The sequence below is a fragment of the Barbus barbus genome (genome assembly GCF_936440315.1).
Source record: "Barbus barbus genome assembly, chromosome: 16".
NCBI classification, from domain to species: Eukaryota; Metazoa; Chordata; class Actinopteri; order Cypriniformes; family Cyprinidae; genus Barbus; species Barbus barbus.
The window spans coordinates 11502790-11529518 of record NC_136744.1 but is presented as its reverse complement, the minus strand read 5'-3'; the positions used below and the strand labels follow the sequence as shown (position 1 = coordinate 11529518).

At 38.4% G+C, this 26729-nt stretch overlaps 1 protein-coding gene across 7 annotated transcripts in view; it reads right to left on the bottom strand.

Moving 5' to 3' along the window:
* Positions 1-5323: 5323 nt before the first annotated feature.
* The window catches only part of LOC306882611 (fibroblast growth factor receptor 3-like), a 45409-nt gene continuing 24003 nt past the window's right edge, over positions 5324-26729 (bottom strand). For 2 of the 7 annotated variants that reach the window (XM_079437344.1, XM_079437341.1), the window contains exons 6-18: positions 23069-23192; positions 22781-22971; positions 21150-21294; positions 18798-18973; positions 17505-17653; positions 17302-17423; positions 14933-15043; positions 14657-14847; positions 14345-14467; positions 11685-11755; positions 9808-9945; positions 8599-8704; positions 5324-8504 (exon numbers count right to left, since the gene is read on the bottom strand). In XM_079437344.1, coding sequence (XP_079293470.1) covers positions 8337-8504; positions 8599-8704; positions 9808-9945; positions 11685-11755; positions 14345-14467; positions 14657-14847; positions 14933-15043; positions 17302-17423; positions 17505-17653; positions 18798-18973; positions 21150-21294; positions 22781-22971; positions 23069-23192 — 1815 coding nt within the window. In that variant the 3' untranslated portion in view covers positions 5324-8336. Of the gene's footprint in view, positions 8505-8598; positions 8705-9807; positions 9946-11684; positions 11756-14344; positions 14468-14656; positions 14848-14932; positions 15044-17301; positions 17424-17504; positions 17654-18797; positions 18974-20368; positions 20514-21149; positions 21295-22780; positions 22972-23068; positions 23193-26729 lie in introns of all 7 variants that reach the window. The other 5 variants (XM_079437346.1, XM_079437343.1, XM_079437345.1 and 2 more) reach the window with 3 other exon arrangements.

Here is a 26729-nt window from a genome sequence, read left to right as displayed (position 1 = left end):
AAGTGCTGTCGGGGAGGAGGTTTCCTGCACCCTCTGTTTTTAGGTCTGTTTATGCAGTGGGCCATTTTGGCATCTTTCTTTTTGGTCAAAAAAGTATTCAGTGTGTTGACTGAGGATACAGACCAGCACTGGGTACAGAGAGCCATAATCATCCTTACACGACTTGCAAGTCATAGTTACAGGGACGCTATGGTTTTAAAGGCCATTTTTATTTTTAAAACTTAATAGGGGCATTATTTGAAGTTATATAATTTGATATATTATTTTTAAGCGCTCTCTGAGGTTAATTTATAATTTTAGTTTAGTTTATAACCATTTTCCTCTCTCTCTCTCTGACCATTATAATTAAATGTGCCATTTGTTGCCTATAGACTTCCTCTTTGCATGTAAATGTCACAAAAGGACATCACTGGGCCCTTACTGGACCCCCTGCAGTTTGCTAACAGAGCAAACTGGTCCGTGGATGATGCAGTCAACATGGGACTGCATTAAATCCTGAAACACCTGGACAAATCAGGGACTTATGTGAAGATCCTGTTTGTGGACTTTAGTTCGGCCTTCAACACCGTCATCCCTACACTCCTCCAGACCAAACTAACCCAGCTCTCTGTCCCTAGCTCTATCTGTCAGTGGAACGCCAGCTTTCTGACAGATAGGCAGCAACTGAGACTGGGGAAATTCATGTCAAACAGCCCCTCCACTGGTGCTCCTCAGGGCTGTGTTCTCTCCCCACTGCTCTTCTCTCTGTACACCAACGACTGCACCTCTAAAGACCCCTCTGTCAAGCTCCTGAAGTTCGGAGACGACACCACTCTCATTGGTCTCATCCAGGATGGTGACGAGTCTGCCTATAGACAGGAGGTTAAAGAGCTGGCTGTCTGGTGCAGTCTAAACAACCTAGAGCTCAACACGCTAAAAACAGTGGAGATGATCATGGACTTCAGGAGAAACCCCCCTGCACTCCCCGCACTCACCATCATAGACAGCACTGTGACTGCAGTGGAGACAGTCAAGTTCCTGGGATCCATCATCTCTAAGGACCTGCACTGGGACACTCACATCAACTCCATTATAAAAAAAAGCCCAACAAAGGTTGTACTTCCTTTGCCAGCTGAGGAAGTTTAACCTGCCACAGGAGCTGCTGAAACAGGTCTATTCAGCCATAGAGTCTGTCCTGTGTACATCAATAACTGTCTGGTTTGGCTCAGCTACAAAATCAGGGATCAGAAGACTACAGAGAACGGTTCGGACTGCTGAACGGATTATCGGTACCCCCCCTACCCACCCTCCAAGAACTGTATACATCCAGAGTGAGGAAAAGGGCTAAGAAAATCACTCTGGATCCCTCACATCCAAGTCATCCGCTTTTGGAACTTTTGCCATCGGGCCGGTGCTACAGAGCCACAATTACCAGGACAGCCAGGCACAACCACAGTTTCCTCCCCCAGGCAATCCAACTTATGAACAGTTAAATGCCCCCCCCCACCCACATTATGCAATAACAATGTGCAATAACCTTATATTTATTTGCTACCACCTCCATCCTTATACATCCCTGCTTCTCATTCTATCCCATTCTATCAGCTATTGCACAGCTGTATATACAATCATTTATGTTTCAATTTTTTTTGTTTTGTTTATTTATATTTATATATGTGTATTTTTTATTCTCATCTTATTCTTATTGTCTGTGTGTCGTTGTTGTCTCTGTGAATTGTAAGCTTATGGCACTAAAACAAATTCCTTGTATGCGCAAGCATACTTGGCAATAAAAGCTCTTTCTGATTCTGATTCTGAAATATAATAAAAGCGTTTTTCCCATGCCACTTTGCTTTTGATTCCAATATATTCTACATGTCTCCAACATTGTCTTTGCAAAGCCTTTATGATATCAGAAACCCAACATCAACTGCATTGCAGCAAAAGATGGTATTTTGAAAGTTGTGAGCTCTGAAAGTTAGTGTATTCTCATGATATGACCCCTTTAATTCTGAAAACTATATATATATTATGTTGCACTGATTACAAGGACACTGAGGTGTACTAATATACCCTGAAATGCATGTGAGTCATCAGGTACTTTTTGTGTGTTTATAGTGTATACCACACATAATGCAGGGAGGGATGGAGTCACAGTGAAAGCAGCAGTGTGGAGTACCAGGTGCCCACAGTTATCTTGTGGCCTATCATCAGCTCGAACAAACACATAGCTTTTGCATTAGAAATATTCCGAAGCCCTGTGAGGCGTCCACCATTTTGGGTTTTGTGTGAGCAGTTGGGAAATGGAATCATTGTAGAGAGTTTTTCCAAATCTTCTGTACACAAAAACTCATCTTCATAATGAATGCCAGCTCCTGCGTAATCAGCATCACACGGATGTTGTGAATGTGCATCGAAGACTGACACGGAAGAGAAGAAATTGTTGAATAAAGTCATTATTTTTGGGGGGTTTTTTGTATTGTTGTTTTTGCGCACAAAAAGTATTCTCATAGCTTCATAATATTACAGTTGAACCACTGATGTCACATGGACTATTTTAATGATGTCCTTAGTACCTTTCTGGGCCTTGAATGTGGTAGTACCCTTGCTGTCTATGCAGGGTCAGAAAGCTCTCAGAAAAATAGGCACAAAACATTAAAGATCCGGCAGTATATTTAACTATGGTCATGGGACTTTTTTATCCCTCTGTATCCCTTTAAATTCATCTCACGTGTGCCAAAAAGCTTTTGTTTAGTTTCATCTGACCATAGAACCCCGTTTGAAGTTCCAGTCGTGTCTGGCAACTGAATATGCTGGAGTTTGTTTTTGGATGAAAGCAGTGGACTTTTTCTTAAAACCCTCCCAAACATCATGATGTAGGTGCTGTTTGATATTTTTTTAGGCTTTCCGAACCCAAGACTCAACTAATTTTGCAATTTTCCAGCTGTGTTTCTTGGAGAGTCCTTGACCACTTAAACTATCCTTCTCACCATGCATTAAGATGATATGGACACAAGTCCTCTCGACTTGATTGGAATGCCTTGCCCTGATTGTTGACATGGGAATTTTCAATGCTTAATCTTCTTAATCTTAATTTTTTTCCAGGCTCCTTTTTGAAGCTTAACAAGCTTTTTCTGCACATCAGAACTATACTCTTTGGTTTTACTCCTTATGATGGATGATTCAGGGATTCGGTCTTTGTATTACCTCATATTTATACTTCTGTGAAACAGGAAGTCATGGCTGGACAATTTCATGTTTGTAGTCACTCTGGTGTGCTAAAAATATGCAGTAACTATGAATGGTAATATATTTCATTTCATTTTTATTCATAAGAATTTCTAGTGGTGCTAATAATTGTGGCCAGCGTGTAATGGAGAATAACATTTATTTCACAATGTAATTTTCCTGCCACTTTCAATTGTATTATTTCAATTTTGGGTTACATTTTTTTATATTTTGAACGAAAAACGATGCAGATTTTTTTTTGTTCACAACCACCATTGCTCATATTTTTTAGGTCTCAATATAAGCTTTGCATTTGTGTATTTATTGTTCAGTTGTTTGCGTGTTACTGTATTTTCTGGTTTTACAAAGCAATGATTTTCAGTGATGGAGAGCATGCCATTGACAGAGAAATTTCCATACGGTTTCCTGCAGCAACACACAGCTCATTCCTTCAGGGCTCTTTAGGGTGACTTCAGCATCACTCGTGCCACTGCGTGACCAAACACATTACGCATCTGCACATAAACAAATGTCCTCATTGAAGTTAGCTTCAGCAAAACTAATTATGCAGAAATATAACCAAAAGTTTGTAAAGCGCTTTGTAACATACAGATGGTTATGGCAAGATTACAGATCTGACAAATCCCATAGCGTCTGATTTTGAAGAGTCTGACTCTGAGGTGACTGATTTCCAGTGAACCCTGAGCAATTACATCCTAGCTACTGCACAGTGGGACAACCTGGTAATAGGGTGACAGCAGTCAAAGATGACATGCAGGGAGGAAAAACGAGAGAAATCGAGGCTGGTTGGAGTCAGAGAACCCTGCAAGAATGAAAAAAAGAGGTAAAGGAACGAGGGATGCAAAGCCTCCCCCTGAGCAAACGCAGCTCTGAATCAGACACACCAATTTAGACCTGGCTCTCTCAAACACATTTGTGAAAGGAGCTCTTGAGCTGCAGAGTGAAGTCCACGCACACGAGCACACACACACATATCTAAAGGCACTGAATGAGTCTCTTCAGAGCTCTAGGGAAGCAGGATGTTCCCCTTCAGGACATATTTGAGTCTTTCAGCTCTGGAGAGCCTGCAGGACTCCAGCAAACAAACACTTACTGTCACAAGTGCAATTTGTGGGACAGTTTTTCCTAGTCCAAAATTTATGAAATGTTTTTGTGTTATTCAGAAATTAGTGGCACAACATAATTCCTATTATGAGGACTAATTATTCTATTACATTATTGTATTAAATTATTTATGACATAATACACACATTTACAATTTGCAAGACTTTCGGTTCATTAGCCACGGTAGGGAAATAACGAGAAGAATAACAATGGTAAAACTGTTTGCACTACAAACCAGTATGTTCATAATTAAGATAATACATTAAAATAAAATGGTAAGACACACCAGTTTGCAATATCAAGCAGTTGGTTGATACTGGTTGATAAGCAGTTGCTTGGTTTGACTGCCATCATGTAGCTAAAGAGGAAAAACTGTACTTACAGTATGCCAGTAATGAGAAAAGACAAAAATACTTGCTCATTCTTTATGTTGTATATAATACACTTTCAGAAAATTAGTATCTAAATGGTATATATTAGTGCTTTTTAAAAGGGTACTGTCACAGTGACAGATTTTGTACCTTTTTTTCTAAGTGTAATAAACAAAATTGTCTTTAGAATACATGCTAGTTATTATGACATAGGAACTTAAATTTATTAGGTTGGTTAGAAAAGGTTATTTTGTTCTCTTGTTCTTGTACTAAACTAATTATGTGTTCCTTAAGTTTCTTGATCTTTTTTTTTTTTTTTTTTTTTTTTGAGTGAAGTGCTATTTAAATGTCAGTGTTTCAGTTAAACCCATTTTGGCCCACTTTTTCTTTTTTTTTGTCATTCAAATATATTTGCCTACCGAAATTTTTGCCTTTAAGTATTCTGCTGTAGATATCACTGAGAATTCTGGAGTTTCAAAATGTATTTTCTTTCATTGCATTTCAATGCAAGATATCCTTATCAAATTCTCTCCCACTCTTGATAATTATTGACTAAATAAACCTGAAATACTGAGTGTGGCCAGTATTGATTTAAAAAGAACGTGACAAGTGAGCACTGGTTTTGTTGTGTTTATTGAAAAGGTTTTGATTGACAGCATAATTCCGTCAGGCACAGACTGATAGAGTGTAAAGAGGTTTAACAGCTCGGAAGGGGCACAACTGAAACAGAACGGAATGTTCCACAGATACAGAGATATGGAAAAATAACACAAAACACTGTTAGTCAACTATTCCATTCTTTTGTTAAACAGAGAGGGATGCAGATGCTGAATGCCTTTAATTCTGCAAGCGTGTTACCTCACAGCATAAAGAAAGAAATCTACCTGGAATGCAATGCAATTCTTCTGTAAGAAAATACTGTAAAGAAGCTTTCATCCCTATTAAAACAAAACAAAACAAAAACACACCTATATAAAATCTACTCGACATATAACAATCATTTGCAAATTTAAATCTATAACTTAATTTAATATCTTAATTCTAATAAGAGCTGAATGGCACTATCAAATAGAGCTTAAGAGGAAAAGAACAAATGTGTAAAATGAAAGAGTGTCGACATCAGACCAGTATTGCTCAACATCCAGCCACTTCAAAAGTGCTGAAACACATTGTCCTTTGAAACTGTCTGGATGTTCATTGTAAACATTTAAGAAAACTTTCTTCAACCCCTAAACACATCTTGGCTCTACCTCCATCCCAAAACACACAAGCATGAAGGAATGCTGTCCTTTTGAATAAGAGAAGGTCATGGAAGCAAGCGGATGAAGAAAAACAAAACATAAATACAAGGAAATAAATAATGTGGGTTTGTGACAAGGAGGGAGAAGGACCAGCAACATTGTTTGATATGTTTGAAACAATGGAAAAGGGCTGTCAGTAGTAGAGTGGAGGATGCGGATGTGAGCCAGAGGTTACAGGTTGTACAAAAAAAAAAAATTAAAAACCAAGCTGAGAGCGATCGCTTGCCCTGCCATCCCACACCACCAAACAGTAAACGAGTAACTCCACACGTAATGGACAAACACTTAAAACACTGTATCCAACAGAACATGATGTCCCTCAGCTGGAAGAAGAAATTAGAGAACAACGCCATCCGTATCTTTAAGAACCCAATCTGAGAATTAAGGTAACGAAGTGCCTTACACATATTTACTAATTTCTCATTCGAAGAAACACCCTGCTTATATTTTTTCTTGATGTGGCCGTACATTCAAACCATACGTTGCAATATTCAGCCACTCAACTCCCTCCCAGGCACTTGACAAGTACAAAAATTCAATGGTTTGCAGGAGGAGGGAGCGATTGCTTCGCTCGGCACCTGTACAGTCACCTCCTATCAAATCTACAGTTTTCGTAGTTTAGCAGCAAGCGAATCATCCTCTTTTTTTCCCCATTATATATTATTGCCGGCTTTCTGCTTGAATGCAATTGTCTGAGGACACCCTGAGACACGACCAAGCTATCCCATAAAGCATTGCTTAGATTCGCAGGGCCAGAGACACTCATTTGACAACCATGCACGCTTGAGTTGAATGGCAATAACGGTTCTGCACTCATTAACATAAAACTCAGAGCAGAGAGAAAGATTTTGGCACTTTGCAAACACACTGACCCAGAGGATTACCTCAAAATGTTATTATACATATTCATTAGCAAAAGAGCAAATAAGAGCGATATAATATGATACTCTTAATATGGTTTCACCATATATTTATATGCTATGGTAGGTTTTACCCACATAGCACTCCTTCATATCATAGAGCTGGATGAAAAGACCACAGCGCTCATAATCAGAGAAAACCAACACTGTTTTTTACTGTAGTGAACGGATCTCATGCATGGAAGCCCAAATATGTATTTTTTTTTTTTTTATATACAAAAATGATGAAAAGTGCTTTAAGTGTGAGTCTGACTGGAGTTAAAAATACACACCGGTGCAGTTTCCTCATGAAGATCAGAAGCACTTGTGGTCCTTTCATCATTAAATTCAATACTGAGATACGGGCAAAGCAACTTCTGGCGAACTTGTTTCATGTTTAGAATTCATAATTTTGTCATGTTGCTCTGCTGATATCGCCAATTAGCTTCTCATACATTCTTGTCACTGTAAACTAAGAAATGGAAGAAAACAAGCAAAAATAAAATACAACCCACCGGTTGAAATCTCGCACTTCTGTGGTAAATAACTTACAAAATTTAAAAGAAAAACCCTTTGTTTACAGTACCAAAACCAGACTATAATTTTAGACCCCCTTAAAAACCTTACGTCTATAAATAGCTTTACAAATATACATGTTAATTCAAATAAAACTTTTGTTTTGCTTTTTTAAGATTAAATGTTTACATGATCTCAACAGTGTATGCTCACTTGTTCTTAAAATGTCATTCTTTCTTTTTTTTCTTTTGTTTTAGTTTTTTAAGTACACTGCTACCGACTGCAATATGATACATATTTATATCTATATATTTACAATAAAAACTTTAAGATACGTACAAAGCACACAGTTATATATCTTCTAATTAAATCTCACATCTAGGAGACCGTTCTCTCTTTTCTTATTAAAAAAGGATGAAAAATGTTCTTTGTGAGGAGTGGAGAGGAGAGACTGGCCATGGGTTTGATTCTCACTCCAGTCAGATATTGCTGAAAAACACTTCCTGTCCATGTGTGACAGGACGACTCTGTCTGTCGTTTCAGAACTGTGCTGTTACACAGTGTCAATCCGTTCTTTTTGTCTCCTGTCCAGCAATTTGTCTGTTTTTTTTTTGGTAGGCACGGAATGGTTTGACCCTTCTGACTGCGTCGCGCAAAGGAAAAATGAAACTGGCCGAATATAAAAATAGGAATTCTCTTTTCATAGACAAAAAGCTGAGTAATGATTTGGAAGAAAAGGAGCTGAAGGAGAGGGGCATAATCTGTCCTTCAGACCTGTGAACAGTTGGAAGTCTGAAGCTTCTCGTTGAGCATTTCATGAGATCCACACTGAACCAGGAGCCCCGTCTGCACTGCCGCCACATGCCCGTCCAGCGCAGTGAACCAGAAGGTCCCCCCACCATTTCTGTCCTGGGTCCTTATGTTCGTATGACCCCATTGCTGTGGAGGTGATGTTTAGGGAGGCAGGGCTCGTCAGGTAAAGGGTCGTGAGCAAACACAGAGTCATCGCCGGAGGAACAGGTGCTGTTGGAGTCTGGACAGGTAGGGGAATACTGTTCAAACGGCACAGACAGGTCCAGATATTCCTGATGGATCAAACGCACACAAACACACATAAGAATTGGCAAGTTCAGGTTAAAAAGAGTTAAGGTGTTTGCTTTTCTGTGCGAGAGCTCTTACGTCAGTGGAGGTCATGGAAAGAACCCTGTCGTGATCCTCCACCAGCTGTCTGAACGTGGGTCTTTGTGAAGGAACAGCGTGCCAACACTCCCGCATAATCATGTACCTGCACAAATCACAACACAAAACAATACATGTATTTAATACGTGCCAGAAATAAAAATTTTATATTGATGGGCAATAGGTGCATCCACGTCATGTTGGAATTACTGTAATTACGAGATTCCGACTTGTAAAAAGCAGTCTCGTAATTACTTTTAATAACTCGTAAACTGACTTTTCTGAGAGCACATGCGCAAAATAAAACTCTAAAAGATGCTAACATCAGAGGTAAATAAGCATTTTTCTTGTAATATGTAAGGTTTAATTCCTATAAATGACTATTGTTAATATCTTAATAATGCAAGAATAGTCTGGAAGTAAACGATAAACAATACAGTTGAATAACTATCTAATGTCCTGCTAAATAAACTAGCTTAGGCATTTGCACAATGGCTGTTACTTGTTGGATTGTGGGTTTGTCTATGGATTACTCAAATTTCACAGATTAGCTGCCATACAAACATAATTTTGAGTGTGAGGATGTGAACAGATTTCAAGCAGAAAGTCTGGATTGTCATCTAGTACTTACGGTAATTAGGACATGGAGTGAAGGCAGCAAAATATTGAATTGCTAATTTTCTGATAAAAATAAAATGTTTTTTTTTTTTTAAAAGAGTTCAGATTTGCTTGTTTGTACAGCTGCACAATTTGTCCAAAAATTATTTTTGTTTGGTTTTATGTTATTATTATAAATAAACAAAACACAGAAGAATTTTTACTAATAATATTATTTAACTGTAAAATAAAGGAGTATTTGAGCTCTCTCTCTCTCATTTTATATATATATATATATATATATATATATATATATATATATATATATATATATATATATATATATATATATATTATCTATACTATATACACAACACACAATACTAAATGTTTTTGGCTACCTTAATTTCCATAAAACCATGGAGTTTTATTTATTTATTTCTTCTCTTCTTTTTTTATACTTAATTCAATTGTAGCTTTTGTGATTTAACAATTGCACTGAACCATATTGGTATTAATTGTTCAGCCCTACTTTACAGCTTTATTTTAAGAGAAGAATAAGAAGGTTTTAAGAGTTTTCTAGATGAAAATCAAAGAAGATCAAAAGCGTACAGTTCATGAGTGCAGTTTGCTGGTTTGTCCATCCGATGACCCTCCTTCAGCAGTTTAAAGAGCTCCTCCACTGGGATACCTGGGTACGGTGAGCCGCCCAGTGTGAAAATCTCCCACAACAACACTCCATAAGACCACCTGAGATGCAAGAGAAGTCACAGTTCAGAGCAAATAAGGGGCAAAAATCACACATTTACAGTACAGTACAAAACATAAGATCAATTCAATGATAAATGAAGTGTCTAAACACTTGTTATGCCTAAATATGCTGGTTGCGCTTGAAATAGTAGAGTTACAGTACTCTCATTATCTGTCTGTCTGCCTGTCTCTCTCTGGGGTGTAGATACTTGGCAGATGTGAGAAAGGAGTTTTGTTGGTTCTCACTGAGGCCTATAATGTTTGTTGGTGATATGAGATGTGAGTCTATTAAACTAGAGTGAGTGTGTGTGCGCACATATGTGTATATGGGTGAGTGTTATCACAAGCTGCTCTGTTAACTCAGGACTCTTTTGTTTTGGCCCCATTCCTCCCACGCCACCACTGAGCAGTGCTAATCAAATTAGCCACGCTAAGAGACAACAGGAGCTATGAGCCAGCTAATGCTACCCAGCCAAACACACACACACACACACACACACACACACACGCAGTCAGTTAGAAGCCTTATGGGGGCTGAATAATTGGCTCGTCATTATATCACTATCCGTTCATTAGCTTTATGTTGGAGTCAAATCTCATTTACGCCCATCAAACACACACATACAGAGCAGATCGAGTGAATGAAGGGCTCACTGCTCATATATCATAGAACAAGTACAGCCTATAGGCAGAGGCAAATGATATTATTCTATTACTGCTGTCTCAGGCCAACTGTGATTAAAGAGTATTTAGACATATTGGAAAGTGCAGCTCCGGGTACCAGTCTGAGTGTGATGAATGGGTGCTCGGTCTACTGAGAGACAGTGTGTAGTGTACTAACATACTAATCAAAACCTGCTGTGCAAACACAGACTCACACAATACTGTTCAAATACTTAGGGTCAGTGAGATTATTTTTTTTTATAATTGAACACATTTATTAATCTATTTAAGGATGCATTCAATTTGATCTAAAGTGACAGCAAAGAAGTCTAATGTTACAGAAGATTTCTATTCTAAATAAATGCTGTTCTTCTGAACTTTACATTCATCAAAGAACGCTGAAAAAATATCAGAAAAATGTTAAGCAGCACAACTGTTTTCATTGATAATAAGACAATAATAATATAAGTAATAATTAAGAAATATTTCTTTAGCACTAAATGAACATATTATGATGACTTCTGAAGGATCATGTGACACTGAAGACTGAAGTAATTATGCTGAAAATTCAGCTTTGCATCTCAGAAATAAATTAAATTTTATATTTAAATGGAAAACAGTTACTTTAAATTGTACTGATATTTTACAATATTGATGTTTCTACTGTATGTTTGGTCAAATAAATGCAGCCTTAAGATCATAACTTTCCCACATTTCTGAATGATAGACTAGAAGCAAAAACACCAATATTTCCTATGCAATTCAGATTTTATATTATATTATTTATTGTTGAGTGCAGTCTGCAAAGAACAGAAAGATGCGTTGTCTTTTGTTTTATTTAACAATTCTCGGCCCTTATAACTTAGGTCAAATATGTTTTTTTTTCACATCTCTGAGCATCGGTGGTGAATTCCAGCGCAGGAAACACTGGCATGCTCTCTTGGATGGCATTGATGCTATCGTTGCAGGGTTATGGTGTTTACTTGCATTCCTTTACAGCTTGATGAACTTTATGAACAGATGGCATGAAGTGATGGAGGGAAAAAGAAGAGCTATGCATGGCAATGTAAACTCACACATCGCTTTGATGCGTGTAGATGCGGTCGAACAGTGCTTCTGGTGCCATCCATTTGACGGGCAGACGACCCTGAAAAGACACAGATCAGTCAGAACAACAGTGGTGCTGACTTAGCAAGACATACAGACGCCCAATGAACATCAACAGGCCTGCAGTTTAATCTCCTACTGTCCTGTCTAATACAAATACACTTCAGCAGTCCACGTCAACATCGTTCTGCTCTCCAATGCTCTCTAATCTCCAACTGGCCCATCCAATATCCAAATACTTCACCAGCCACACCCCACATCTAAAACCCACCGTCACAAAACCTAACAGTTCCATTAAACACATTCCGTTTAATGTACCAGTGTTAGGGAAGCTAAGATGATCTTGCTACGAGCTATTATAAGCATTTTTAAGGTAGTTCAACTACAGTAAAACCAACCGTTTGAAAAGGAGAACGCACACTACATGCTGTTAACAAAAAAGTAACTACGCTTAAGGTATATAAACAATTTCATTTAAATTATAACCTATAATCAGTGCTGGGAAGTAATTGATGACATTAATCTTGATTACGTAATCAGATTACAAAAAAATAAGTACCTTTAATTAGATTATATAATATTTTAAAATGCTCATTATCAGATTACAGTTACTTTTTTATGGATGACATGATTATATATTATTCACACAAAGGTAGTAAATTATTTATAATTTATTGACTCTCCCTAATTATTATTTGGGGACAAAAGCACCTCTCAATGAGTTATGCCATGTATGTGATGGATAATTGTGCAAGTTACTAACATTGCTGATTTATAGCTGTGAAACACTACATCTCCATCATATCCAATGACTTTTACAAATTACTGATTTGGAAAAAATGTCTGGACAAAAATATAAAAGTAAATAACATAAAAATCTAAACGTAATCAAACAGTAGTCAGAATACATTACCTAACATGAGATCAACAGATTAGATTACTTACAACATTTTTTGTCATGTAATTTGTAATCAGTAATGGACTACAATTTGCCAGCACTGCCTATAATTTTCAGATTACATGACTGAAAATGGCCAAGTCGCTATTTTCAATCCCAAATTTATATTCTGCTACAAAAAACACACAGGAATGAGTTTAGAATGAGTTCTACCCAGTGTTCGAATTGAGCGGGGGCTGGGGGGGTCCCGGACCTCCCATAAGCATTGAGACCCCCCCATAACACCCAAAAAAATATACTTGGGGAGGGGTTCCCTGGTTTTTCAATAAAATTATAATACTCGAAACATGAAACTAGTGAAAATGAAATTAGATTGCTGTATTAACTTTAGACTAAAAATAGCTCGTTACATCGTATTTTATTTTTACGTGTTTTTACAGAGCTGCTCATTATAACCAATCACACACGATTCTATTGAGTTTAGGAATGCAGTGGTCAATCAGAGGCATTCAGATTAGTCATCGCTGAATTTTGTTTAGACTAAAACTCGAGAATTCCCTCATCATAAGCAACAAAAGTTCAGATGTATGTACGATAAAAGTAAGAGATTCATTTATCATACAGATTATAAGAGAAGTTATGAGTGCTTAAACACTAACTAGACTGACTGTGCTCATATAGTGCATTATTTCACTGCATGATTCAGTCTAATAAAATGCATTTAGAATGCTGCCAAAATTCAAGATATGATTTTAGCCTATACAACAGTTTAATAAACAAGAAGTTAATAGTAATAGATTTATGTTTTAGACACCATATTGCCTATTTTTGCTCTATTTCACCAACAAAAATGGTTCCAAACACAGCCACAGCACTGTATTGCGTCTCTGAGCAACATGATGGTGTTCCATTCCTGAATGAATCAACCGTTTAAATGATTCAGTTCAATCGCAATAACTCACTAATTAACAGTGACTTGCTGCCAACTACTGGCAGCTTTAATTTCACATTTAAAGTACCTTTTCATTTTTTTAAAATAATTTCAAATATCAGTATTCAATGTTTTAAGATTAAAATATCAAAACATTATTTATGCATTTGTAACTGCAGGTTAAATGCATTTATGTCCTGCATTAAACGGTGTGCAAATAAATACATCTAAACACCTCTTCAAATGCAGCTTCTGTGTTTCCTCTGCATTGCAAAGACCCCCCCAAGAGCTTTGACACAATTGGACCACTGGTTCTACCTACACTAAAAGTGCTGGCTCTGTGAATCTTTTTGAGCCAGTTCATCACAATGAATGAACTTTTTAAAATGTTACAATGCTACGTGCTGGGAAACAAGTGTTTTCCACGGCTAAGCTAATGTCATGTTACTGAAAATGTAGTGAAGTTACTGTAGCAGCACCCCTAGTTTTAGCTAGTACTGCATTTCACAATGTACTGCAGGCCAGGTAAACTGTGATGTGTTCAATACTGCCCAGTCCTCTCTAATACCCACACGTTTTTATTACCAACTCCAGACCTCAATCAACAGTTAATTCATTTATGACAAGTTCCTCATAAATGCACCTTCAAAAGTTCCTAAACTAAGCACACTCAAAATTCAACACCTGCAGGCTTGACATTTGAAATACATTGCATAACCACATCCGCTGTGTTTCAATCCAGTGCCACCCAAGAGCTGTATCCTTCAAGCATTCTGAGATTGATAATAGTGTCGACTTACATTGGTGGTCTTCTTGTAGTAGTCAATGTTGTGCACATCTCTAGCCAGGCCGAAGTCTGCAATCTTCATCACGTTGTCCTCGGTTACCAGAACATTCCGGGCCGCAAGATCCCTATGGATACACTGGCAACACAAACAGAAAGAGGGCCATCATTTATGCACAAGTCTGATAAATACACACTATGACGTACACATCTGGAAAATAATAACTGGCATCCGTAGACAGCATTTATAAACTTTTTAAACAATTCAAGCATATTAAATTATTTATATTTTAAAAAGTTTACAAACTGAGATAAGTAGATGTGTTACCTTCTTTGAGGCCAGGTACTCCATACCCCTGGCGACCTGATAGGCGCAGGACACCAGATCTTTAAATGTCAGAGTTTCATTTGGGATTTTACAAGTGTCAAACGAGTAGTCCATCCCAGGAGGCCTTCTCGCCCGCAAGTATTCCCTAAGATTTCCTTTAGAGGCATATTCCACCAGCACATACAGAGGACCTGTGTGAACACAGTCAGAAACGTTTCAGTCAGAAAAATCTAAACTAAACATACTGGAAAAAAGGCCTGGATACTGCATACTGACCATCTTGTGTGCACGATCCCAGCAAGTTGATGATGTTCTTGTGTTTTCCAATCATCTTCATCATCTCCATTTCAGACACAAGGTCCGAGAGGTCCTTATCTGTGCCGTCATCTAAGAAAACAGTAAATTATTATTACAATTTATAAGAACTGTTTTCTGTTGTAATATATTTTCAAATTAAATTTATTCCTGTGATTACGCCAATCTTTAGTGCCACATGATTCTTCAGAAATCATTCTAATATGCTGATTTGGAGCTCCAGTAACATTTATTATTATTATCCATGTTGAAAACAGTTGTGCTGCATAATATATATATATATATACTAGGGATGCCACAATTCTCAATATAATATTGAACCGTTCGGTACGACATCCACGGTTCAATACGCGCTTGTGAATTGCGTTTTTTTCGGTTTTACGTTTAAATAATTTATGTGCGTTTTATTTCTCTCCGAATTGACTGTTTGTGTGTGCCTGTAAGTCTACGAGCTGAGATGAGGAAACTCCTTCCCGCGAGTAAATATTCAATCACTATTCTCTAAAGTTAGGGGGCGCTTAACCATCATTCCACACTTTAACATGGCGAGCAGCGGTGAAGTGAGGCAACAGTACGAGGAAGCGCCGGCGTCTTTCAAATCCGCGGTGTGGAGACATTTCGGTTTTGCCGTTGAGTATAATGCCGAGGAAGAAAAAACGGTGAACAAAAAAATGACTGTGTGCAAGCATTGTTTTACACGTATAGCCTACTCAAACGGAAATACTTCCAACTGTTAAGTTTAATTAAGATGGTTTATTTATGTTTACTGAAGTACAAATATGTTTATTTGAAATGGTCAATTTATGTTTATTAACTTCACATGTATGTTTATTTTCAAAATGTAGGAATTTATGTGTTCCCCAGTTTGTCTACATGGGCTACCAGCAGCTCTAAGATTTCAGTGTTAATTTTTTTTTATTATACAATACACTAGGAACTAGTGTACTTTTCTTGGCTTTTAAGTAAAATAAAGGAGTATTGTAATAAGTCGTTTTTATTTTTTTCTCCTTAACCTCTCACTGTTCCTATTGCTTAAGCATAGAATAACAAAAAAAACACTTATGTGTCAAGCCATCAGAACCGAACCGAACCGAACCGAAAACCGTGTTAAAAAACCGAGGTATGTATTGAAACGTAGGCTAATTGTATTGTTGCATCCCTAATATATACACAGTGGTGTGAAAAAGTGTTGGCCCCCTTCCTGATTTTTAATTTTTTTGCATGTTTGTCACACTTTAATGTTTCAGATCAAACTAATTTAAATATTAATCAAAGATAACACAAGTAAACACAACATGCAGTTTTTTTTATTATGAAGGGGAAACAAAATCCAAACCCACATGGCCCTGTGTGAAAAAGTGCTTGCCCCCTAAACCTAATAACTGGCTGGGCCACCCTTAGCAGCAACAACTGCAATCAAGCGTTTGTGATAACTTGCAATGAGTCTGTTACAGCGCTGTGGAGGAATTTTGGCCCACTCATCTTGGCAGAATTGTTGTAATTCAGCCACATTGGAGGGTTTGAGCATGAACCGCCTTTTTAAGGTCATGCCACAGCATCTCAATAGGATTCAGGTCAGGACTTTGACTAGGCCACTCCAAAGTCTTCATTTTGTTTTTCTTCAGCCATTCCAAGGTGGATTTGCTGATGTGTTTTGGATCATTGTCCTGCTGCAGAACCAAAGTTCGCTTCAGCTTGAGGTCACAAACAGATGGCTGGACATGGCTGGTAGACAGCTGAATTCATGGTTCCATTTATCACTGCAAGTCTTCCAGGCAAACAGTTTTTCACACAGGGCCATGTGGGTTTGGATTTAGTTTTCCCTTCATAAAAAAACCCTTCATTTAAAAACTGCATGTTGTATTTACTTGTGTTATCTTTGATTAATATTTAAATTAGTTTGATGATCTGAAACATGTAACAAACATGCAATAAAATAAAAAAATCAGGAAGGGGGCCAACACTTTTTCACACCACTGTATACATTATATATATATATATATATATATATATATATATATATATATATATATATATATATATATTTTTTTTTTTTCAGATTATTTTATGAATAGAAAGTTCAAAAGAAAAGTATTTTTCAGAAAAATGTTACTGACCCCAACATATTGAACGGTAGGATAGTATTATTAGTATATTAGTATTTATTATTTAATTACAGTTAAGCACACACTGTATTTATGAGATTTTTTGTGCACTGGGACTGATTTTTCTTTTATGTTTTTGACATTCATTCATAAGTTAAGACAGTTGATTGATTTCTTATGCAGTAAACAACAAATATAATTTATACTATCTGGACACACACTCACCTTTGAGCATCTTGACAGCAACAGTGAGAGGTTTGTTGGGTTTCTCTTTGTCAATCCCAATGGCTTCAGCCATCACTACCTGCCCAAAGCAACCCTCTCCCAACGGTTTTCCCAGTGTTAGTCTGCAACAGAATCGTCAATCAGCAAGGGACAAAACTCCCATTATTATGGTCATTTGATGTTCACTTCAGCTTGTAACTCACTTAGTACGTGGAAACTCCCACTTGGGGTCAGAGGGCAGTTCAAGTTCAGAAACATTGGCCAGCATGGGCCCATCGCTGGATGACAGGCGGGCGATCCGGACCAACGGGGTGTTTGAATTCATGGAAGAGTTAGATTCCAAGGACACCTGCTTGGGTAAAGAATAAAAACAGCATGTTATTGTCCCTGAAAGAGAATAAGACAGTGAGAATAAGAGCGAGACAGAGAGAAAGAGGAAGGATCAAGATGTCTATTATAAGAAGACCATTTTCTCTGAAGTGTTGTGTGTTGCAGACAAAAACATGGTGTCTGTTCCTCAGAGGAGTGCTTCTGAGAGAGAGAGAGGTTTGTAGCTGTCAGATCTCCACATTATGGACCACAGAAGACTGTGTGAAGCAACATTTCACTGCTGCCATGCACACAGAGCTATGATCTAGAGTTTTGCTGTTGTCTTGTATCCAAAAAGGTGCTTGGGAGCCACCAACCCAACTAGCTCTCATTTTTCTTTCTTCCAAATAACATCAACGGCATCATCATAATGTAATATTTTCATCATAATCTGTGGTTTCTCTCCAGCATTGATTTGCATCTTTTTAGCTATCCATAACTGTCTTTGCACAAGAATCAACAGACAATATATGCTGAATGTCATGACAACAGCATGTTTGCCTTAACTTGAGCTCTATTCTTTTAGTTCATTGCAAGCACTGCTATTTCCTTTAGGAAATGCAAATCTGTGTAGACTTTCATGAGACACTGTGAAAGTATGTCAGCAGTAGGACGATCAAACTGTCTGACAATGATATCTCAATAATTTCTAAAATCATAAATAGCTCAAAATACACACCTACACACACACACACACACACATACACACTATTTGAATGAAAAAAAAAAAAAAAAAAACACTGCAACATGATTATGTAGCTTGCGTTGATTCCAGTGTGACATTGTCAGGCTTTGATTGCTGGAAATAACTTGAGGGAAAAAGAAGAAGAGATTGAGAGCGCGACAGAGATTAGAGAGACCGTGTGTGTCAGCTGCAGCTGCTGCGATTTAAAATGTTTAAAACAACTGAGAGAGAGAGTGAGTTTCACCAGGAGAGAAACATGATATAAACACTGGCAGTCTCCAGGAGAGCATGAATATCCCTCTGCCACATCACATCTATGACATCCACACAGTATGTCTTCATAAACACCAATAGCCCAAAGACATACTACAACAGCTTTCCGTTAAAAAGAGAAAGAATATAGGAAATAGGCTGATCAAATCTTGTATCTACTTTCTGTTACCTGTCTCTTGAGGGGGAATTTAGACAGTTTTTGAACGGGCGGCGTGGGGAGAGTCTTCTGCGTGTTCATCCGCATACGGCAGAGGATAATGATGACCATGGTGAGGATGAAGAGCACGCAGCCCGTCACGTAGATGAGGATGTCTGCATAGTCATCCTCTCTCTCCATCTCTACCGCTGACACAAAGCACAAAAGCACAGATTAGACATGCAGTGATGACATTATGAGACAAATGTACCAATGTGTTGCACTATAGATGAAACATTGACTGTTGTGAATGGCAGTGTGTCTGAATTATATTCATACAACACACCTTTATAGTATTTAGAACATACTTTCTAAACGGCTGCAAATTTAGTACTTATTTAAAAGAAGTACCTAGACACAACGATCGATTAAAATGTTTAAAAATGGTCAGGGTCCGAGCACTAAACAAGTGCCAAATGCAAGTAAAATTAGCTGAGCTTTGCTTTGATGAGAAAATAACTGAATTTTTACTGGGGACTGCAACATAATATGTAGCATAATCACATAATGATAATGTCTGATCCTCACTGATGTAAGCAACACAAATGTTTCAAAGACATACAAACCATTTTCAAACATCTTTTCCTTTTTGGACCAAAATTGGCCAAAAAGACTTTTCTCTAGAACTAAATGTGGCAACACACATGTGGAATATAAAATTAGAGGAACAAAATCTGCTGAGGGGCGATTAGAAATATTTCTGGCCAGTACATTTTCTCTATTCATCCACCTATGTGGCAAAAGGTTCATATTGGACCCTGTTTATTTCTAATACACATAACCACAAAATTCAGTTTATCAACTTGAATAAAACATGAAACCCAACTTAAATTGGCTACTAACTACAGCCTCGAGACTTTCATTTGAAAAGAGAGTAACTTTAGAAATAAGCCCCGCTAATGGTTAAATTAGAGATCATGTTATTGTTTTGTTCAAAGTTATAAAGCAGAAAGCCTGCAGTTAATTTACAGCCACCTTACAAACTAATTAACATGCTATCGCGCCCCCGTGCAGGTACAAACATCCCATAATGCCCCTCTCTCCAGGAGGCTTATTTGGCACTTGTGTGATGAGCCCCACAGATAGAGTTCAGTGGCTCTGCACGATTTTAATTACAGCAGCAGAACGGAGAGCAGGATAACAGGATGAGCGCAGAGGATGAAAGAATTAATGAATCGGGCCTCCCAAATACTGGGACTGTGTGCCATCAGTAAATACTCCATTAAACACGACAAGCACTTCCATCACGAGCGCGTGTGTTATCGAGTGGAAACAGTCTTTTTTTCTCTGCATATGTCATGTTTAAATCTGAAAACAATTACAAACTACCGGCTTGTTTTTCAGAGGACTTTAGTCTGGGTGGCATATTTCATTTGATTGCCGTCTGCCCTGGCTAAGGTCCATTGAGAATATCATTGAAAACATTTCAAAAACATTTTAACTGCAAAACTATGAACACTCAAGGACAATAGAGAAAATAGGAAGTGTGGAGACATGGGAAGAAAAGGAGTGAAGAGAAACCCCAGAAAGTGAGACTAGAATACCTGGTACCACTGTAAGCCAGGCAGAGTGATGGTTATAGCCAATCGAGTTCCCTGCCAGACAAGTGTATTGCCCCGCATCCTCAAAAGACACATTGGCCAGGTAGAGAATCTCCAGCTCTTTATCCGTAGTATTTATTCCCGCAGTCTGGAAAAGCAGGGAGAGATAGAAAGAAAGATGCGTAAACCACAACCCTTGGGAAAAGAGCAGACCCGACACCGAGAGGAAGATATGAACGAGAGTTAACCCATCACCAGTAACCCAGAAATCCCACAATCCTGCACATGAAGAGATGACCTAGAAGCAAAGTAAAACCCCAAACCCTGGTGGAAAATTCAATGCCCCATCAGCAGCAGCAGGTCACATTAGCTTTCATCCAGATCTGTTTGAGGTGCAAAGAAAAAAGAGCGGGGAAGAATATTACCAGCTTTAAGCCTAATTAAACCCCTCACTAGATAAAACTGACACCTATTTATGTAGAAGTGTGTGTCCCAGTACTCAAGAGAGCTGTGTGTAGGAGAAAATCAATAAGAAAGTGCATGTGGCACAGTCTCGGCTCCTATTAAACATGCTCTTGTTGCATTGATTGGGGAAGAAGAAGAAGCGAGCATTTAAATGAAGCAGACACACACTCGCCTTACATAACAAGTTCTTGAATCAGGTCACCTTATTTATTGTGTGAAAAAGGGACAAGAAGAGCAGGGAGAAACAGAGTTTAGGGGAGTTTGACACTACGCCACCAAAGTCTTGACTGACATCAGCTGTTTGGAGAGAGATTTTTACCTGGCTGGGACACCATGAGCCAGAACGTATTCTCTGACATGCCTACAAAGTTGTGGGCTCTGCACCTGTACTGGCCTGCATCTTTTTCTGACACATTATACAGAGTCAGCATATCGTGGGCCTCTTTTACCTTACTGACAAAACTCTGCAGAGACACACATACACACACTTAGTCAGAGGCGAACACGTTCACACATGAACAAACACTTAATGATTTAAAATGCTCCCGCAACTTGTTCTACCACTTTTTAAAGATGCTGATACACTTAGGGGCAAATTCACAAAACAGTTGCGCCACTCTGGCATTTTAGTGCAAAAACCTAGTAACCTCCCAAAATCCAGTTTAGCCAGGCATTATCTGCATTAGTATAGGAAGTTGAACAGTACTTGAATTTGAACTTGAAAGCCTTAAAATAACATTTACTAAATACATATACATTAAAAAAAGCATTGAAAGTTTTTAAATTATTTATAATTTTTTTTTTTTTTGTAAATCTACTTCATTAAAGTCAAATTCTAATTTCAATCAGAATTCCTGTTTGCTACCTCAATTTAAATGCACAAAAACTAAACAGAAAATTCACAAGAATTTGTTTCTGAATGGCATTTATCACTGTACATCATTAAAATTTAAATTAACTCATTGACATTCTTTTCAGGTCAAAAAAGATCTTCCTTCTAATTAGGCTTCTTATAGTTAGTGGGTTAATCTTAAACGTATGCTTCTGTGCTTCTTTCAGATGCTTCATTTGCTTTATTCTCAGTTTCCGTTCTTTCCCTTGATCGCAGGCGTTGCACCACACATGATCTGTCGCTCAGCACTCTCGGTCTGGGAGGGCTGGGGAAAGCTTTAGAGGGCGCGTAGATGAGACTGCGGGGAAGGGAAAAGCCGGCACACGGCTCCCAGTAAAATACTGTTTCAATTATGTGGGAGTCTAAAATAGCGTGGCGGTCTGGCCAGCCGACGCACTCCCCTCCTCTGCCTGCTGACTCGGCCCTTCCCTCACTTCCCGCACTCATTTTTTCCATGGCTTTTTCGGGAGCCTCTTCCCTTGTTCCCTCCCTCCTTCTCCTCTGAAGAGTGAGTGGGGCAGCACAGCTAATGGCTGTCTCCCTGCGCGACGCCACCGCGGCGGTTAGCTTAGCCTAAAACAGATGTCTGCCTCCTCTCTCACAACTCTGAGAGGAAAAAGAGAGCGAGAGACCCCCAGTTCTCCAGTTGCAGAGTCTATAGTGAAATACTAACATGGGTGGGATTAGGAGTCAAGGGAGGTGCTCTAAGAGTCACTCAAAGCTCACATGAGACTTAATATGTGGTTTAATTTAAACTGCACTTGGACACATTTCAAAAAATGCCTTCAACATCTATGATGGACCATTCTAACAAGCAAAAGCTAAAAATGTTTTCATAATAAAAGTTTCAAGAAAACAATTAAGAATTATATCTTCGTATTCTGTGAGAAAAAGAAACTATAATCCAAGCATTTAAATCATTGTTTTAAATCAAAACAAATTACAGTTACTGTAATATTAATAAAAAGGCATACTAAAATACTTTGTTTTTGGAAAAAAACTAAGTTTGAATTATCCCCTTCAAAGTGGTTCCTACATGCATTATTCTGATACTGTACCTTAAGAATGTGGACGTAGGGGACGCCATTGGGCCCATACTGGCTTCCATTCACCTCGATGTGTTTGAGCCACTGGATGTGTGGCTGAGCATCACTGTACACCTTGCAGTGGAACTCAACATCACTGCCCACCACCACCGTCTGATTGGCCGGGAGTCCCGCCTGTAGGATGGGTCGATGAGGAGAGCGCTCTGATTGGACGAGAGATGGAGAGACGGAGGGTAGTCAGTGATGAAGGTAAGTGATTTAAAGGTTGAATGTGTGGTGTGTTGGGTTGTGTGTTCATACCCAGCACGTCGAGTTGGTAAGTGTGTTTGATTGTCCCGTATTTGTTTTGCACCACACATGTGTAGTTTCCCCGGTCAGATGGAACGGCACTCTCCATGACCAAACTCCACTGCTGATGCCTCAACTAGAGAGAGAGGATGATAGAGACAGAGTTTTATTCATAAAGTATTACATAAGAGGTCCACTTGAATCCTTCCTCAGGTTTTTCTGTTAGCTGAAGAAAAGCAGGTGATAAATTCTGTGTCTGTATAATGTTATGACTATGATCCACCATGTTGATAAATCTGAATTGAATTTGAATTAAGGTTCCAAACAGGACAATTTGAAATGTAAGCAAACAAAATTGAAATTAATTGAAATCCATATACTGGAATTTTTAACTAGAAGTGAAAAGTTTGTCAAGACTATCTTTGAATGTTTGCTATACACTGGTTTGTTTAAAAGAGAGACAGACAACAGACAGACAGATACAGGTACATCTAAAAAAAATTGAATATCATGAAAAAGTTCAATATTTTTTGTCACTCATTTCAGAAAGTGAAACCCATATATTATATAGATTCATTACACATAGAGTGAAATATTTCAAGTCTTTATCTCTTGAAATTTTGATGATTATGGCTTACAGATAATGAAAACCCAAAATTCAGTGTCTCAGAAAATTATAATATTACATAAGATCAATAAAAAAAAATTTTTTTTAAACAAATGTCAGGCTTCTGAAAAGTATGTTCATTTCTATGCACTCAATACTTGGTTGGGCCTCCTTTTGCATGAATTACTGCATCAATGCGGCGTGGCATGGAGGCAATCAGCCTGTGGCACTGCTCAGGTGTAATGGAAGCCCAGGTTGCTTTGATAGCAGCCTTCAGGTCATCTGCATTGTTGGGTCTGGTGTCTCTCATCGTCCTCTTGACAATACCTCACAGATTGTCTATGGGGTTCAGGTCAGGCGAGTTTGCTGGCGAATCAAGCACAGTGACACCATGGTCATTCAACCAGCTTTTGGTACCTTTGGCAGTGTGGGCAGGTGCCAAGTCCTGCTGGAAAATGAAATCAGCATCTCCATTAGGCTTGTCAGCAGAAGGAAGCATGAAGTGCTCTAAAATTTCCTGGTAGATGGCTGCGTTGACTGTGGACTTCAGAATACACAGTGGATCAACACCAGCAGACGACATGGCTGCCCAAATCATCACTGACTGTGGAAACTTCACACTGGACTTCAAGCAGCTTGGATTCTGTGCCTCTCCACTCTTCCTCCAGACTCTGGGACCTTGATTTCCAAATGAAATGCAAAATTTACTTTGGACCACTGAGCAACAGTCCAGTTCTTTTTCTCCTTAGCCCAGGTAAGATGCTTCTGACGTTGTCTCTGGTTCAGAAGTGGCTTGGTAGCCCTTTTCCTGAAGACGTCTGAGCGTAGTGACTCTTCATGCACTGACTCCAGCTTCAGTTCACTCCTTGTGAAGCTCTCCCAAGTGTTTGAATCAGCTGTGCTTGACAATATTCTCAAGCTTGCGGTCATCTCTGTTGCTTGTGCACCTTTTCCTACCCAAATTCTTCCTCCCAGTCAACTTTGCATTTAATATGCTTCGATACAGTACTCCTTGAACAGCCACCCCTTTCATTAATGACCCTCTGTGACTTACCCTCTTTGGGGAGGGCGTCAATGTTTGTCTTCTGGATCATTGCCAAGTCAGCAGCGTTCCCCATTATTGTGGTTTCAAAGAACAAGAGATACCCAGAATTTATACTGTATGGATGGTCATTAATTGAAACTCAAATGTAAATATTCTAATATTTTGAGATACTGATTTTTGACTTTCATGAGCTGTAAGCTCTAATCATCAAAATTAAAACAAAAAAACTTTTGAAATATTTTAGTTTACATGTAACTTATTTGAAAAAGTTAAACTTTCATATATTTTAGATTCATTACAAGAAAAAATTAACTTTTTCACATTATTCAAATTTTTTGAGATATACCTGTAGATAGATAGACAGATAGATAGACATGCCTACTTTTGTGTTTCACTGGAAAAAAAAAACATACATGGAACAACACAAGGACGTCAAAATAATAACACACTTACAGTGGTGTGAAAAAGTGTTGGCCCCCTTCCTGATTTTTTATTTTTTTGCATGTTTGTCACACTTTAATGTTTCAGATCATCAAACAAATTTAAATATTAATCAAAGATAAGACAAGTAAACACAACATGCAGTTTTTGAATGAAGGGTTTTTTTTCTGAAGGGAAAAAAATAGCCCCCCCTCCGTTAAAACATAACTGTGGTTTATCCCACCTGAGTTCAGTTTCTCTAGACACACCCAGGCCTGATTACTACCACACCTGTTCACAATCAAGAAATCACTTAAATAGGACCTGCCTGACAACGTGAAGTAGACCAAAAGATCCTCAAAAGCTACACATCATGTTGAGGCCAATGGTTTTTCACGCCACTGTATTTATTTATTTTGGGGTCTATTTTGGAATATCTTTAACATCACCAGATACGGAAAGTATGCTGATTGGTCAGAAAGTCCTTTTGTTTACACAAACCCTTGACCTCCTACGCACGCGCACACACACACTCATTCATAGAGCTCACTTTAATTGCATATAAGTCTCTCTCTGCTTCTTTCCGTTTCTCTTGCGCTCTGTCTCTCTCTCATTCCTCCTCTATGTACTTCGAAGGTCTGAGTGGAAAAAAATGTAACTGTGTAAATATTATGGGCTGTGTTTTTGAACAGTTGCATGGTAACACTGCCTGAGCGGGCAACATGCACATAGACAAACACACATGCCTAAGAAAGTTGGCAAGGGTGCCTGTGCCCCCTGCACTCCTCCTCCTCTCCCCTGTCTTTGAGATCCTCACCTTCTCACAGGCTGTGCTGATTGACATGGTGCACAGTATGAGAAATGTGTGTGAGCAAATGTATAAGAGTAGTTGACATTTAATGTACCCATTGACTTTTTAAAATCATGATTTTAGGTTCAAATTCATGTAAATGTGTGAGGAAAATTGTATTGTATTGCCCTGTAACAAGTGATAATTTATTTTAAACACCTTTATGCTAAGCAGCTCATTCTAAATGTTTCTGCATAGAGACTTATTATTTTTTTAAAGTACAAATATGGCAAAAGAAATAAATATTACTCTGAGCTATACATCAACTCATGCTCAGCTCCCCTTTCAGTGAAATCTTAGATTCGCCTTGTTAACTTCCCAAAAGTATTTAATGTCAACTACCCATGTGCATTGAGACTATGAGAGAGCGAGAGTTAATTTAGGACCCTATCTTACTTGACACTGACATTTTGTGTGTGTGTGTGTGCGTGTACGACATTTATCTCAATGTGTCTGCTGAAAAGAAATGCTGTGAAGAATTCTCAGCTGTTCCTCAGTCTACCCGAGCTCTTTATCCAGAAGGAGAGAGTTAGTACATTTATCCCATCCTTCATCAAAAGATAAGAGCTGAAAAGTGTTGCAATGTCGTGCTGGACCCCGCTGATTCAGAGAAAAAAAACAGCACAAGAAAGACCCAAGCAGAGGTCTGATAATCAGTCGAAAAGCGCTGCTCAAATTCCTCCTGGCATTACGCTGTTAACATATTAAGCCTCTTTAACTCTGATGTCAGACTGGGGTTAGGAGGTAAAAC